Source organism: Phoxinus phoxinus (assembly GCF_949152265.1).
Source record: "Phoxinus phoxinus genome assembly, chromosome: 7".
NCBI classification, from domain to species: domain Eukaryota; kingdom Metazoa; phylum Chordata; class Actinopteri; order Cypriniformes; family Leuciscidae; genus Phoxinus; species Phoxinus phoxinus.
The window spans coordinates 18,711,334-18,728,451 of NC_136882.1; the positions used below are offsets into that span (position 1 = coordinate 18,711,334).

At 38.8% G+C, this 17,118-nt stretch overlaps 1 protein-coding gene across 1 annotated transcript in view; it reads right to left on the bottom strand.

Moving 5' to 3' along the window:
* Positions 1-8,068: 8,068 nt before the first annotated feature.
* Positions 8,069-17,118, bottom strand: part of igsf3 (immunoglobulin superfamily, member 3) — a 153,181-nt gene continuing 144,131 nt past the window's right edge. The window contains exons 7-9 of the mRNA XM_079617521.1: positions 15,960-16,370; positions 12,159-12,581; positions 8,069-11,093 (exon numbers count right to left, since the gene is read on the bottom strand). Of these exons, the coding sequence (XP_079473647.1) occupies positions 10,843-11,093; positions 12,159-12,581; positions 15,960-16,370 (1,085 nt within the window). The 3' untranslated portion in view covers positions 8,069-10,842. The remainder of the gene's footprint in view (positions 11,094-12,158; positions 12,582-15,959; positions 16,371-17,118) is intronic.

The following is a 17,118-nucleotide window of genomic DNA, read 5'->3' on the forward strand; positions in this document are numbered from 1 at the left end:
GAGCTGGTCACAGAGCGTTTGACTTAACTTAGCTGAGTGTCTGTTATTCAATGAATTATTGATTATGTGGGATTGCAGCTATACTGTAGCCCTACCCATAATGCAACGGGCGCTCAGAGAGAGTGAAACAAATTCAAGCTTCCATGTCTAACCGTGACAGTGAGAACCCCCTCACCGCCGCCACATCCACATAACATCACCTGCGGCCGCTCAGAGTGTGAGGTAACACGTTTATTAAGAATGTGATCCGCTCGTGAGTGGAGACAGCAGCGTCAGTGAGGGATAATCCTGTTAGGGAGAGTGGCAAGTGCTTTTAGCTTCTCTACGCTTAGCTTCTCACTCATTCCTTCCCCGAGGTACTACAGCACTGAAGGAGGACAGGGCTGGAGTGAATTGTTGGCTTTGACTCTGGGGAGCGTGTGAGAGACAGGAGGAAAAGAGAGTGTATAAATCAGAATATTAAAGCATTACATTTCCTTAAAACAGAAGCCACCCAAGCTCCAGGCATAGTTCTTTCTATACGGTGTATTATTATGGTATCTCCAAATTTCACACTTTTTACTGAGTTTTACATGTTGTCCCACTTTGCTGCACTTTTCCTCATTTCCATATCTGATGCTTTCACACCTCTCGTTTTGCCATTGTTAAGTATATATTGCAATCTTCATTCTCACTGTTATCACCTCATGTATCACCTTCCTAACTGAGCATGCAACACAACTTCTCGCCCAGGCCTTGGTTATCTCTAGGCTTGATTACTGCAATGCTCTTCTGGCCGGTCTTCCATCATGTGCAATTAAACCTCTACAAATGATCCAGAATGCTGCAGCCCGTCTTGTCTTCAATGAGCCCAAAAGGGCCCACGTCACTCCTCTGTTCATCTCTCTGCACTGGCTACCACTCGCTGCTCGCATCAAGTTCAAGGCATTGACGCTTGCTTACAGATCGACCACAGGCTCAGCTCCCTCCTACTTTCACTCGCTCCTACGAGTCTACATCCCTACCAGAAGCCTGCGATCGGTCAATGAGCGACGGCTCGTGGTACCATCACAGAGAGCCACAAAATCACTCTCCAGAACATTCTCATTCACGGTTCCTTGCTGGTGGAATGATCTCCCTACCCTCGTCCGGAATGCAGAATCCCTGACCACATTCAAAAGACAACTGAAAACTCATCTCTTCCGTGAGCACTTGACATAAAAAAATAATAAAAATAAAAAATAATAAAAAAAACCTCTCCTTTACCCTCCCTTGTTTTGGCTTATGCTACTCTGAGCAATGCCAGAACTTTGTATTTTGAGCACTTCTTGCGTTATTTTTGCCTCTTCACGATGACTCGCTTGCTGTAGTCCTCAGTTGTAAGTCGCTTTGGATAAAGGCGTCTGCTAAATGACTAAATGTAAATGTAAAGAAAATGTAATGATGTAAACTTGTTTTATAGGATGTGTGTTGGTTCTTGCTGAATAAAAAACAAAAAAAGATCTTTTGATATTGTTGCTGAACTTTCTACAAAGCATTTTGTATAATAATAGCCTTGCTTCTTGCCCTTGTGTTTGCTAGTTAACTATTGTTAGTTAACTCTTTTTTTAGCCTATACAGAATTAACTAGATTAATTGAACGCAATTGAAATAGGCTAATTCTAATGATTTACATCAACTGAAAATACTCAACAACATGACAAAAGATGACTACATTTTTTACAAAATATCAGTATTCACATATGAAAAATGTGTCTCCGAAGAGTCTTTTTCTTTGATCTGTGTGCGAATTGTATCATCCACCAGATGAAAAATACAGCTTAAAACAATATGGAGACAAACAAAAGCAAAACTCCAAAGATAAAACATTTCATCAGTGTAATCGTTCATCTAAACAAAGCAGTTGACGAAACTGTTTCATCAGTTTTTGTTTTTTTGGCAAAAACAGGAAATTAGAATATGCTATAAAATATGAAGAAGATGGTTGTGTATTCAGACAGCTGAGGCAGAAACTGTAGTCGCTTCAAAAAAATACCTCAGCAAATAGTAGTCGATATTGGTAATTTCTTTAGTCTTAAAACTAGTTTGGCATGTATTATTAAGTCATTTAATCTTTGTCTCTACGTTACGAATGACTTCAGAAAAATGTATCATATGGAATTGATTAACATTCTTAGCAGTTTCTGTAAGCGATCAGTAGTTTTATTATTAGCACATTAATTAATTCACAATCATTCAGAATTACTCAGCCCCAGAAGAGCGAGTAAGTGGAGCTCAGCTTATTAGCTTGCTGTTGTGACAACATTTAATGTAGGAACATATTTCAGTTTGTGGCAGCAGTGTAAAATGAACTACAAACAACATTACAGAAGAGCTGATAAATGTGCACTATGGTTGAACATCATTCGACATGCGGAGTATGAAAGTAACCTATGCTTCCAGGTATGCTAGCAACTACAAAGCTAACATCTTATCTCTTTATGCGTGTGTGTACATGAAGGATAAACATCTACATTTATGCGTTTACCAGATGCATATCCAGAGATTACAATATGTGGTCAAACGCAATAGTGTGAGCATAATAAGTAACACAATCTTCTTTTGATGTGCCATGGATAGATCAGTATCTAAACATATTAGCATTTTTAGCCAGTAGACACACTCAGGTAAGCTAGCAGGAGTAACTTACAAAATCTGTTGAATAAACAAATCCAGCCAAAGGTGGGTTTTAGCTGGTTTAACTGGTCTTCCAGCCTGACTAAGCTGGTGTTTAACTGGTTTAAGTGTCTGGTTGGCCGGCTGGTTTCTCGTGCGTTTCCCAAAAGCATTTTTAGTCAACCAGTTGCAAATAAATAGATCATGCTACAAATAGCTAAGCAACATAACATGCAGAACAATCATATCTTTCATTCTATATATACTGTACATAATATAATTGTGTGGGAAACCCACAATTAAAACGATCATTTGCAAATAATGCAAAAACAACAGATAACATAAACAGGAAAGTATTCATTAACGTTCATTATTTACAGCAATATTCTGACATTAATTAAATCTCAAACCTATTAATTAGCAGAAGTTATTACTCCACCACCTGAGTGTTGAATCAGCATGGTTTGAACGATGGATGTGCGACAAAGTTATATGGTCTCAGTTGTGACTTACTAGTTAATTTCTCCAACAACTTATAATTAGGTAAGCAATGAGTTACATGGAAAGAAAATGCACGCCTGAAAGTATACATCTCTAAACCATCAATCAGCTAACCACAGAGGCTGGCTTAAGTCGTTTTTTATTTCAGCAGAGAGAGGCAAATTAAAAATGAAAGTGTTTTCAGTTTTTAGTCTCTAATAGAACATTCTTCTGCTGCTCACTTTGTTTCCTCCTCCTCTTTGGTCTCCTCTGGTGAAAATCACAGGGTTAGCGGCGTACCTGTAAAGTAGCTGAAGTTGCATTTGCCTAATGACAGCAATTTTACTAAAGAAAGGCATTTCTTTCTTGTGAACACCACTAATTGGGATGTATGAGAATTTAAATCAATTCAAATCCAGCATTTCAGGTGATATTATTACTCTCAGAAGGGTTCATGTGGATATGCTTCATATGTTTATACTTGAAGCTCAGGTTAGTGAAGACCACTGTGATGCACAGAAATCAATAGTATTAACCAGTGTAAATGACCTCGCTTTCCCTCTGATGAAACCCTTCATTTACATAACACTTAACAACAATAGCTAATAGGGGACTGGATTTAATGGGGAGGTTAGTAATGAAACCCTTCGGCACGATCTAAAACACGTCAACCAACTAAATGAGATGGTAGGAACATTCCCTCTGTAAACAATAACACGTAAACTGAACGATTGCTCTGAGGCAAATGAATAAGACAGCAATACTCACCTGAAATGCTTTAGATTTCACATTGCCTGGAACTAGAGCTCATTAAAGCGGTGCTGAGGCCCCATAGAAAACCACACATTTTAAAGCTCATCTATTATGGATGGCTGTAGATTGTAGTGAGAGTTGGGTGTTCAACAACCAAGCAAAATCAGAGAACATACGGTATACGGCAGTTTCCGGTGATATTTAGCAGTGATTATTGCTGTCAACATGAGAGGCTTGTTTATTTATATGAGATTGAATGTAAATGGTCATCACAAAGGCCTACTGCTATTTAGCGTGAATTAAACTATACACAAACATTCGGCTTAATTAAGATTGGTTTAATGTTTTTGAAAGAAGTATCTTTCATTTGATCAAAATAAAGTAAAATAAAATAAAATTGAGAATTATTATGATGGCAAAGCTGAATTTTCAGCATCATTACTCCAGTCTTCAGCATAATATTAGAATGATTTGTAAAGGATCATGTGACACTGATTTTGTGCTCAATAAACATTTCTTATTATCAATGTTGAAAACGGTTGATTCATGATTCTTTGATGAATAGAAAGTCCAAAAGAACAGCATTTGTTTGAAATAGAATTGTTTCAATGTAAATGTCACTTTTGATCAATTTATTGCTTCCTTGCTGAATAAAAGCATTGTTTTTAATCTTACTGACCCAAACTTTTGAACTGTAGTGTTTATATAATATATATAACGTACAGTCAAAATAATTATTTTGCGAAATAAAATGGCCAGATGCTGAACATATTAAATTGTCTTAAACTTTTACATTGACGTCAATGGAAGAACATGTGGTTACAGCTTCATAAAAATAAATTTTGTTCATAGAGCTCTGACGTCAGTACAAAAATATATATATATCACGTTCACACATTAATATATCACAGAGACATGTTTCAAGGTCTCCACTGGTGTCTATAGCAATGATAGATCCTTTTTAAAAACAAACAAACATTCTAGTCTTTATTAGGCGAACACACCTCTCCTGCTCAGCTGTGAGATATAATAGCGACTTGTTCTTTGTTTTTCATCTGATAGGCCTGTCAGACAGCTCGACCTTGCTAAGAGGCTGGGATGCAGCTGAAGCAGACAAAATAACCTGCATCACGCTGCTGTAAACATGAACACACAATCTACACCTATTCTCCATCCCATCTTTTTCCCAAGGCAGCTGTCTGTATTCTTTTATCCATTTTTATTCAGTCTTCTTTAATCCATCCATCTGATTTGTGCCGCGGTCTGTCAGAAACATGACCCCGGCTCTGGATGTTATTGAGCAGTGCATCCCGTGATTCATTGTAATCCTATAGGCGTGGTGTCTCCTCTCCTCTTGAATGCTTTTTTTGTTATATTACAAATGACACAAAGGCACACACCTGTGGCACAGGTTTGCTTTCATCAGAAAGTAATTCCCATTCCATTCAGCGCTTTCATAGGTCCTGTGACACAAAGCACAGGCGGTGGTGTCAGCAAATTGATTCGACACCGTTCAGACAGGTAATGTAATGAAGGATAGCGGGGAGACTGTATTTACAAATTCTCTGAGCAGTTTCTCCCGCAGGCCCAGAAATGAGAAACACAATCCCACATACATCATGGCGTGAGAGAAGTATTAATATTCATGAGCAGAATGGAGTTTTAGCTGGCGAGTCAGGATGAGTTATGATAGGTGTGATGTGATTTGGTCCTGGCCCCTGGTGGTCACGCCACGCTCGGTTAGCAGACAGGACAGCAACAGCGGACAGGACCATCTATCCCGTATGACAACCTCTCGCTATACTCACATCAGGCCATAATCACAAACACATTAATTACCGTTCAGCACACCATTGCTTCACAAATAGAGCAATATATATATATATATATACACACACACATATATATATATATAAAAACACCCACTGCAAACATTGCAAATTAAAATAATGTGCCACAGAGACTGCATGCCTGATTTAGCGTAAAGACCCCGTGAAATTAAAACGGGAGGTTTGTGGCTTTCACTTCATTTTTGTGGCTTTCACTTCATTTGTATTTTTGTGGCTTTCACTTCATTTGTATTTGCTTTGATGTCATGTAAATTCTAGTATATTTGTATTTACAAAATGTTTACATTTAGCAGATATTATGTACTATACAAGATTTTTTGGTTAAAAATTAACACAAATCTTTAAACAAGCACAAACGTTCTCCTTGCCATACATACTCAGATTCACAACTGTACACTGTAAAAAATGATTGACATGATTTATCAAAAAAAAAAAAAAAAAATTGTCTAATCAACTGGTTCTTATAACATCATATTTTAAGTTTCTGTTGATTAAACCAATTGAATGAACTTAAAAATGTATGGTAAACCAACAATATTTTTTTTACAGTGTAGACTTATAACGATTTATAATTTGAGCTGCCAGTTTGACATTTTTCTTTTGTAACAATATTTATTTTAAAAGAGACAAAACAAAAGTCGAAGACAGTCCCATTAAAAATGTTGGGGTCGGTAAATATTTTTTAAAAGATATTTAACAAAAGTAACAGTAAAGCCATTTATAATGTTGCAAAATATTTATATTTCAAATAAATTATGTTCTTTCAAACTTTCTATAAAAAACACTGTTTCTACAAAAATATTAAGCAGCACAACTGTTTTCAACATTGATAATAATAAGTGTTTCTTAAGCAGCAAATCAGAATATGAAAATTATTTCTGAAGGATCATGTGACACTGAATACTGGAGTAATGATGCTGAAAATTCAGCTTTGCCATAACAGGAATAAATTACAGTTGAAAAATATTATAATCATAATCATCACCTCAAATCATCATTCATCTACGCCAAATAGCTAAGCCGAAGCACAACTCGTGTACTTAGCAAAACAATGTTCTTTCGGGAGTAACTCGCCTCATCCGCTAGAGTACCACATCTTCCACACTGCACCTTTAGGACTTATAGTCTTTCTCGATTATTTGTCCAATTCAAATGCTCTTTAGAATGAGAACATCTCTCCCCCAAATAAAATCTGCAAGTAACTATCAAGTTACAACTTAATTATAGTTAATGACCATGACCTAACAAAAGCAAAAAATGAGCATTTGATATGCCCCATTCAAACTCTGCTTGTAAATCGATTTCAATGGGTCTTTAAATTCAAAAGTGTTTTCTCGCCATTTAAACGGGCTTCATTAGGGGTGTAAGAGACCTGCTGAAGTGACTAAATTGGCCAGTTATATTGTATATTCTTTTCTCTGCCAGTGTATATAAAAGAAGTGTCACCAAGCAGCACACACTTGAAGAGAGTAAAACAAGAATAGTTTTACAAAAGAGAAACTTTCCATTGTGTTTGGTTTAAATATCAGCAATGCCAGGATGCTACATTTGAGGGCCTACTAGGATCTAACTGCTATAATTTGCAATTACACATACAGAACAGAGCATCACAAAACATTAGGTAAACAAAGCGCAAAGGCTCGTCTTCATCCAGACATCATAATTCAGCCAGATGCTGAAACTGGCCACTGTCCATCATTAAACCAGGTTTGTGAGCAGCTGGAAGGGACAGCAACTCTCAATATGATTCCTCCACACTGCTCTGGAGGTTAACAAGCACTGGCCCATTATAATAACACACCAGCCTGCAGCCAGCCAACTCATCCACCCCACAACCCAGAGCATCTGACTGAATATAGACACTGAAATAAGACACTGGAAGATATGTCGGATCCCTTTCTCACCTTTAAGACGGTGTCTTTAGAGACAGGATTTTCCACTCTCTTCAAAGCCCTGGAGGTCAAGGAGTGAAAAGATTCACAAACGCTTCTGTTATTTATTAAGGTGTGTGAAAGAAAAGTACAGAAACCTTATTCTTTAGCTGAACGCAACTGTAATAAAAATTGTAATGTTGAATTCAAAAGCTTATTTTAAAGGGATAGTTCAACCAAAAATGCTAATTCTGTCACCATTTAGTCACGTCGTTCCAAACCTGTATGACTTTCATTCTTCTGTGGAACATAAAGATATTGAAAATTGTCTAAAAATACAATCAAAGTCAATGTAGGAATGTTCGAAAGGTTTGAAAACATATTTCAGTAAACTATCCCTTTAACAGCTGTAACTCTTAACATTTGTAAATTGGGTCCCATGTACAGTAATTGATACATTATATAAACACAATCTAAAATGCTGTGCACTGAACGTTTTATTGCAATCAACTGACAATAGCAAAGTGCCTTTTCATAACAGCAATTGCTACAATTGAATAAAATAAGCATCGATATAAAAAAAAACACAACAAAAAATGAAATTGAGTACAACAAAAACACAGAAGCATAAAAAAACATGGCAACTTTTTTAAATATTCAGTGCACTCTTTTGGTTATAAAAAAGGAACATAAAAATCACCACTTGAAAAAGCAGCACTGGCTGAACTGAACACACATCAACACAATATTTTTTGTCATTTGTTTTGTTTTTCTGCAGCTATACTGCCAGTACACAGCCATGACATGCAGCCCTCGAAATGCATTTACAACATTATGATTCAGCTGGGCATGTTGAACTACAAAAACACTATTTAGAGTTCGGAATAATTCTGTACAGACGGAATGACAGCAGAACGGCAACATCACACTCAATGCCACATTACACATCTCCTGCTTGAGGAAGGCAGACATTATTGATCAGATAATTACATTTCACTTTACATTTGAGGGTCGCTGTGTTAAACTGGCTAACATTCATTCAATCGAACAGGTGTGTTGAATCAGCGAGGCCTTCCACAAGGTGGAGATGGTGAGGATGCCATTGATCTGACATGATGTCACGACACACAGCTTTCAGACATTAGTAAAATGTCCCCCTTATTCGTCATGCACTGTACAGTTCAACAAAATTTAGTAGATAAAGAGAGCTAAACCACTGTATCATCTTTATGAAGATTCCCAGATTGGTTCAGAATCATGTCTCATAAGCCTCTAGACACGCTATTAGCCATATTATACTGTAGTTGCCTAAATGTTCACTGCTATTTCTGCCACATTCTGTCTATGCAGATTTATGAAGTTCACATATTCTATCTAGGAGTTTTATGATTCAATAAATAAGACAACCACAAGCTTCAAGTGGATCTAAATTTCATTTACAGAAAAGCTGCGATGTTGACTATCGAGATCACATGAGGGCGGCAGTGACGCTCTTGAGCGACTGTGAGAACAGAGTGAAAGTTGCACTGTCAGAAGGTCACCAATGTTGACTATAAGTGAGACCCATCCAGTTTGGTGTCATTAGACAACACATTATGTTTGGTAGTCCGTGTTTAAATTGAACAGGAAAGAAAATTTGACATAAAATTCATTCACGCTACAGCTAAGCTCTAAATGCTTTCAGTATGGAGGTTGAATCCTTCTTGAATGAAACAGGACTAGTGTGGATTGCAGAGCGAATGCGATGATCAAGTATTGTTATAGCATCTTCAGTGTTAAAATATGGCAGTGTTTTTGAAATGTTTATGGAGACCGACAATAATTTAGATGCTAAATTCACCCTCGAGAGATATAAATCACACTATTAGGTCTTCACAGGTTACAGGTTATGAGACGGCGCATTAAGATTTCACAATCTTTTCACTTTTTTTTTAGCGGTAACAAATCGGGCACCATATTTTAAACACAAACCCATAAAGAGAAGAAAAACAAGATTTGATGTGACGTAGAATATAGATAAAACAAAATGTCTAATCCCTTCATAACTCATATATTCGGAAGCCTGCCAATTTCTGCTTTCCTCGTGGATCATTACAGGGCACGTATGATGATAAAAAGGTCTTGGCACTGAGAATGTCCCTTGAGTAGGTAGTGTCCTGTCAGCCGTCTCCCTCAAGACATTGTTTTTACAAGAAGTTCAAAAACTCTGGAGCCCTTCATGCTCCTTTTGTTTCCATTCAACCTTGCATTATGAAAATTTGAGGACACTGAGGCGAACGCTCACTAAATGTGGGGTCAGTTGTGTATACTGTATATACACAAACACACAGACACAAATAGAAAAGGGTTTTTTTCAGGAGATAAATTGATATTCTTAACATTTTGGGAAGGTCAAGAATACCTAGAAATGAAGTGTGAAATTTCAGGTCATGTGGAAACATCTGAGCTCCAGTGGTGAGGAAACATGTCAGTGTCAAGACTGTCTTTTCCAACTGGATGACATCAGATGGCTCACGTCACTCGCGTCTAATCCTATTCGGAGTCTTTGAATTTGTGGCTTTTTGAAGTTGAACTGGTCTTTGGCAGTGAGGATGAGCTAGGGTTCATGTATATCCTCGAGTCGGTGGGCAATGAGGGCTTTCTATATCCTTTTAAACAGGCAGTTCTGTGGCACGTGCACACAAACAAAATCAATATACATCCTATTGTCAGCTTTCCGAGGTTTTTTCGAGGAAACATTGTCCTTTTCTTCCTTCATCAATACACCATTGTCACTAGAAACGTTCATGGTCCAGCAATGACCTTCAAGTCTTTTGAAGCAAATATCAGCACAGACAAAATAACAAATTATATGCAATGGTTTCCACCATACTTCATTAACGGGAATAAAAAAAGCAAAACGAAAACGAGGTTGGCGTCAGTCAGGTAAAATACATCAAGGCTCACGGATACTGCCACCTCAAAGGAAAGGTTCTCACAAAAGAGCATGAACGAAAAGTAAAATCATGTTTGGAAAAAAAAAAAGATCAGAAAAAAGAAAAAGCAAACGTCTAGGCATCACCACCAGTAGCCAACTTCAACTGAGGAAGGTCTTAGTCAGTCATATAGATGGATTGACAGGCCAGGCTAGAAGCCCAGATTACTTTCTGGTGGCCTCATCACGGACGAGGAGAGACGAAAAAGAGAGAGAGAGTCAGAGAGAGAGTGTAGATGAGCGAGTCTCAGAGCGAGACAGGGTCGTGTTTGTGTCACGGTTACTCCACAGAGCCAGGGTGAAGGCTGAGGGCCGGGGGGTCCAGACAGGTTGGGGAATAGCTGAGGTGGGGCTCTTTGATCCACAGGAGCGGCGCTCCGTTCTTGCCCTCCTGGTTTTTGCTGGAGCTGCGGCTCTTGTATCGCACCAGCAGGACAGCGATGAGGAGGATGCCAAAGATAGGGAAGGGGTAGAAGAAAACGAAGTAGAAGAGGGAGTCGTTGGAACAAACCACTGACTGTAGGGTAGAGACTAGAGAGGAGGGAGAAGCATGACAGAGAGTTAGAATAATTTAACCTGTGAGTTAAATATTTATTTAAACAAAAAGAGAGCACTGTGTCCAAACCAACATGATCAAATAACAAACGATTAATCCTGTCTTCCGTGTTAATGCAGCTCTGAATAGAACACAAGCTAACTATCTGGGCTTGAAGCCTGAACTGTTACAATGCTGTGTACTATACATTGCATACTCCCAACTATTTATTAAAAAAGTAAGGTGAAACAGTAGGCATTGTGCAACAAAATGTTTTAAGTTCTATACAATACTGTTGTCCCATGACCTCATAATGTTACTTGTCAGAGGTGTCAAGGGGCATCTAGTACACCTAGTATTAAGATGCGTTTTGGTCGATCAGATCAAAAGTAGATGAGGGAGACATTTCGATTTACATTTTGTGTTTTAATCCATCGCTTTTATCCACGTTTAACCACTTCTGTCCTTTCTTTGAGAGAAGAGTCTATGGGCAGGTACATGTATGGGGTTTTTCAGATCTTTGGATCTATTGGACAAAATAAGCTCACGCAATTTACATGTGAACTTGACGGGAGACAATGGAAAAACATGCGGAGAGCAGCAGCTTTTGTTTCTCCTTCGCAGAACGCTGTGCGTGCGTGTTAGAAATCAATGGTGAGAGAACATTGTGCTTGCTACTTTTTTTGTCTTCAAACCAAACAAAGTTTAAATCCCGTCTGGCTAGCACGCTTCCCATAATGTTTACACACTAAGTCAGTAGGCGGAGAGTAGACCGTCTTTTGTGGCTGTTCGAACGCATTTGACTACAAACTGATAGCAATCCAGTTAAATTAGTTTTCGACTACCTCTGGAAGTGGTTGAAAGTGGACAAGCTCAAAAACTTTCAGCCCCCGTTTACACCTGTATTTATTGTTGTCCAATTGTGACCCAATTGGCCAAAGCACATCTTAATACCAGGTCTAAACAGGGCCGGGTGGTCAGTGTAAAAGCAAAAGAAAATATTAACAACCAGAAGTACTTTGTGTTGATGTGGTTAGTGCTTATAAAGAGCAAAACCTCACCCTGCTCCATAACATTAACAATGGTGACTCCTGAGTTGTTGGTGGCCAGGCGGTACCATGCATTGCGTGGGTTCAGCAGCCACTCCTCCACGTGGCAGTAGTAATTGCCTGCATCTCTGGGCCGAGCTTTCTGGATGGTCAGACTGTACAGGTCAGAGGTGGTGCGCTCAAACTGCAGGCGAGAGTTTGGACCGGGTTCCTCTGTAGGGCTGCAGTTCCCATTACCGAACACTGCATCATGACCGATGGAAAAGACACACTCTTGCTCATCCTCCTCTTCTTGTCCCAAACGGTACACGTACCAGGATACAGAGAAGCGGGAATCTTTCGAGGACTGAGACGGAATGCTGCAGCCCAGCCGGATTGATCCATCTTCAGGTACGGTGATATTGGATTCTGCCTCCTCCACCTGTAACTTCACCACTGCAATAAAAACCATTAAATGCATGACAACATTTCTGTTCCTCAGAGACTGGGGTAGCATCTGTTGCAAACTACTTGTTACATGTATTTAGCAGAATACTCTGGTTTAATTAAAGGAATAATTTAGCCAAATATGAAAAGACTTTCTTTCAAGGAGAATCATTTCTGAAGGAACATGTAGCACTGAAGACAGGAGTAATGATGCTGAAAATTCAGCTTTGACATCACAGGAATAAATTACATTTTAAAATATATTAAAATAAAATAAGTTATTCAAATTGTAATAATGTTTCACAATATTACTGTTTTTACTGTATTTTGATCAAATAGATGCAGCCTTGATAAGCATAAGAGACGTACAGACCTAAAACTTTTGAATGGTATAAATGGGGTTTTATGATGTTTTTATGGTGCTTTTTGTCCTTTAAAGGGCCCATTCACACCAAGAATGGTATCTAAAATAGATAAATATCAATAACTATAAAAGCATACACACCAGCAGACAATAACGGTCAGTTTATTCTAAGCGCACGCTGCAGTTTTGCGTCTGCCACTTTAAATGTTTGAGCTCTTAAAGCAGGATGGATTCTGATTGGGTGTCAGTGTTTTTATCATGTATCAGCAGAAAAAGATCATTCTAAAAGTGATTCCAACGATATAGTTTCTCTGTGCCGTTATCGTTACAGCAGGGTTGTGGACTCTAATATTCTTTTACATGTAAAATAATTTTTAGAACTATATCTTTACCATTATAGTTAGTCCCTGGTCACCAGTTTCATAATTTTTTTTAAAGAAAGCAACACGAATTTACCAAAACAAATGTCTTTTTTTTGTGTGTTCAACAGATGAAAGAAAGTCATTTAGGTTTGAAATGACATGAGGGTGAGAAAATGAGAAAACCAACTTTAGAAAAGCTCTAAAAGTACATACACACCCTAAAATGAACTTTATGTTCTAGCAGGGCATCACACATCCAGAGACGTGGAACTAGCTGTTCAATATTTCACTCTCAACTGAAGGTGAGAATCGTCACATTTTGCGCGAGAAGTCGTAAGATACTTCAGCAGGGTCTGAGCTGAGTTGAGGCTAAAAATAAGACCGCATTTTCCGGCAGAATTTAAGGGGCTCCTCTTATCTTCTGCTCATGTAAAAGCACTGCAATTTGACTTTGAAGATGGCAGATTAGGAGGTGGTGAACCTTTCATCAACTATCTATTTGTAAATACATTTATATGGATGCTATTTCAGGCAATCATGCAGCAGGGAGGTGATTTGACACTCGCACTCGCATCCCCAGGGAAATAAGACTTGGAATTTTCAAGCACATATTTAGATATATTATAGAGATATATACTGTGAATATATGAGATGAGAAAATAGAAAGAAATATAAAACACAAAATTCATAAAAGACAGCTCGACTAAAGCAGTGCTGAGAAGATTAGATGCTGTATAGGGAGACGCATTCATGCTGAACAATAAAACAAACTATGCATAAACAACTATGCAAAATAGGACTTCCATAATTATCAGCATATTCATGTGAATTTTAGATTTGCATTATTTAGTAAGAATAATTTATTATATTTTGAAGTTATCTGACCAGTAAAAACCAACAGAAAGTGTGCCAAAACACACTTTTCTTGACCTTGATGAGTTTCAGAGGAGCAGATGTCTTGGCCACCTGTGCTCCTAAAGCAACTTGCTTAACGGACCCGAGGACAAACTACACAACAAAACGTGTCTGTGTAACAGCGGTAAGCCGACGACCCATGCGTAGGGCAGTACTATTGAAGAGTGTGTTGTGTGGAGAGGAGATCTGCCTTCCCTGCTTCTCAAATCTTTGATACGGTGCTGCTAAAGAGCACAGGTGGCCTCAGAGTAGTGCAAACCTCGCAGACAGTCCCCTGAACAATGCTAGTCCTGCATACAGAAGCTAGGTCATGATGTCACTGGAAAAAGTGGACATTATCGGCAAAGAGGGGGGTGAATAGATGAATAGCCGAGGCAGTTTGCATTAGGGGTCTTCATTGGCAGCTGCGCGGGGTGAATAGAGGAGCAGCAGCTGTGTGCCATTCAGATGGCCGTCATAAGTAAAGCCTCTGGGCTCCGGCAGTCGTGATTGTGTCTGTTATGAGGTTCTGACTCCCCCTTGTGAGTGCTAAGGTCTGTGGTCCGTGTGTGTGTGTGTGTGTGTGTGTGGGGGGGCTCCCTAAGGGGCTAATACAGTGTACGTTTGCATTTGAGGAGTCACACGTACAAAGCCCCCCGTCTCTCTTTATGTCTTCTTCTCATAAATGCACACATGCTGATGAATGATTCAGCTCGGGCAGGCATGAGCTCAGGATGGCTGCGCTCCATGGCGGTCTCAGGGGGAGAATGTTTTCATGCTGCACTTTCCGATCCTCTCATGCCAGATGGCCTGATAAGCCCATGGGACGGTAACACCTACAACTAAATCTCAAAGGCTCGCGAGTCTGCTGTAGGAATAAAGGCCAGCTCTGCTAGTTGGGTGCCACTGTAAACACTGCCCGACACTTTCCACGAACAGGATACAAAAAAAAGGACTAAATAATTCCTCCGAGAATTCTTTAGAAAATGTTGATCGTCAATTTCAGGAGAGCTGTTTGCTTTTGTTCATTTTAAGCAGTTTTTGGAACCCTGTCACAAAATTAAAGTTTAAAACCATGACTTGTGTAATTTTGTCATTTTTGGCAAAAAAACGAGCTAAAAACTAAATGGAGAAATTTATAAATTAAATTAAATAAATAAAAAAAGAAAACCACACCAAAATTGGAAAAATATTTGTTTGTTTTTTGGAAAGAAGTCTCTTATGCTCAAGGTTACATTTATTTGTTGATAAATATAGTATAAAAACGGTAATATTTCAAAATATGATTACAATTTTAAATATGTTTTCAAATGTATTTTATTCCTGTGATGGCAAAGCTGAATTTTCAGCATCATTACTCCAGTCTTCAGTGTCACATGATCCTTCAGAAATCATTCTAATATGCTGATTTGCTGCTCAAGAAACATTTTTTAAATGATTATTATCAATGCTGAAAACAGTTGCGCTGCTTAATATTTTTGTGGAAACCGTGATACATTTTCCAGATAAATTTCCCATAAGTTGAAGGAAAACATTTATTTGATATCGTTTCTTTGGGGTACAATGTCAAATAGATTAACTTGATGAATGCAAACACACTATAAAAAGTGCTACAAATCATGTAATTTCTTGGGTGATGTCATATGTTTTAGTAATGGAAAATCATGCAGTGTCAAACTTGGGACACAGAAAAATACATTTACATTTTTAGAAAAAAAAAATTCTTAGAAGTATATACATCAATTTCACAAGCAACCACCTTCTTACCTGGCTGTCTCACCACCACATGTGTGAAGCCGGAGAAGTCTTGTGCCAGACGGTACCAGGCTCCATCCGGGTCCGTGAGCCACTCCTCCACAAGACAGTAGTATGTTCCAGAGTCGCTGGTCTCGGCACGATGCAGCGTGAGGCCGTACAGCCGAGGAGAGAGCGTCTCTGACTGCACACGGCTGCGCAGACGTTCCTCCTCAGCGTACGCTCCGTACTCAAATGCTCCGGAGTGTTTGATCTTCAACAGCAGCTCATCCGGCTCTCCGGCCTCAGCCTTCCGGGCGTACCACAGCACGGCATGCTGAGAATCCGGGCTGGTTTGAGACGTGACGGAGCAGTTGACACGCACCCGACTGTCCTCCAGAAACTGCAGACTCTGGTTGGACTTGTGTACCTTCAGTTTACTCACTAAAGCAGGAGAAAGAAAAAAGGGGAAACGTTAGAACAGTGAATACTGAGATTTACGGCGTATTTACTGAATGCATATCAACAACAACAACAACAACAACAACAACCAAAAGACACTTCTGTCTGTTGTTCTTGTCTGATGGGAGTATCCTTGTTAAAGCAACACTAAAGAACTTTTCCTCTTCGGTCATCCTACAGGTTGGAAGCGGAATTGTTCATTACCGCTGTCGTAAATAATTTAGCGTACTGTCGCACACACGCTCGCTGTTTATCCAGCACCGACTTTGGAATGAACAATGTCCACAGACAAGGTAGAGTATGTTGCATGATTTCATGAAAGTATGATGTATTGCGACATCAGAAACAAAGAAAAACTAAATAAAGACTATTGTAACACTTGACGTAAAGCAAGTCAAATGTGTCGTTTTCTTATGTCTCATTCGAACTACATAAACGTGACCCGATCTGGCAAACTTACATAGTGTGGTTATAGCAGATATGGGGCCGCAAAGCGAATCCAGAAGTGTCTTTCACCTTGTTACGACTTGATGGACCACTGATACGATTTTGGAAACATTATTTTAAGGTAAAAAAAATTCTTTAGTGTTGCTTTAAATAGAAGTGTGTTTAATTGTGTTGAATATACACTTGCATTCTTTCTCACAATCTATTGTTTCTATTCTGAGGTAAATAGGCCTTTTATCCGGATGGATATACGCATGTTGTTGCCGAGGGGATGCTGGTATCA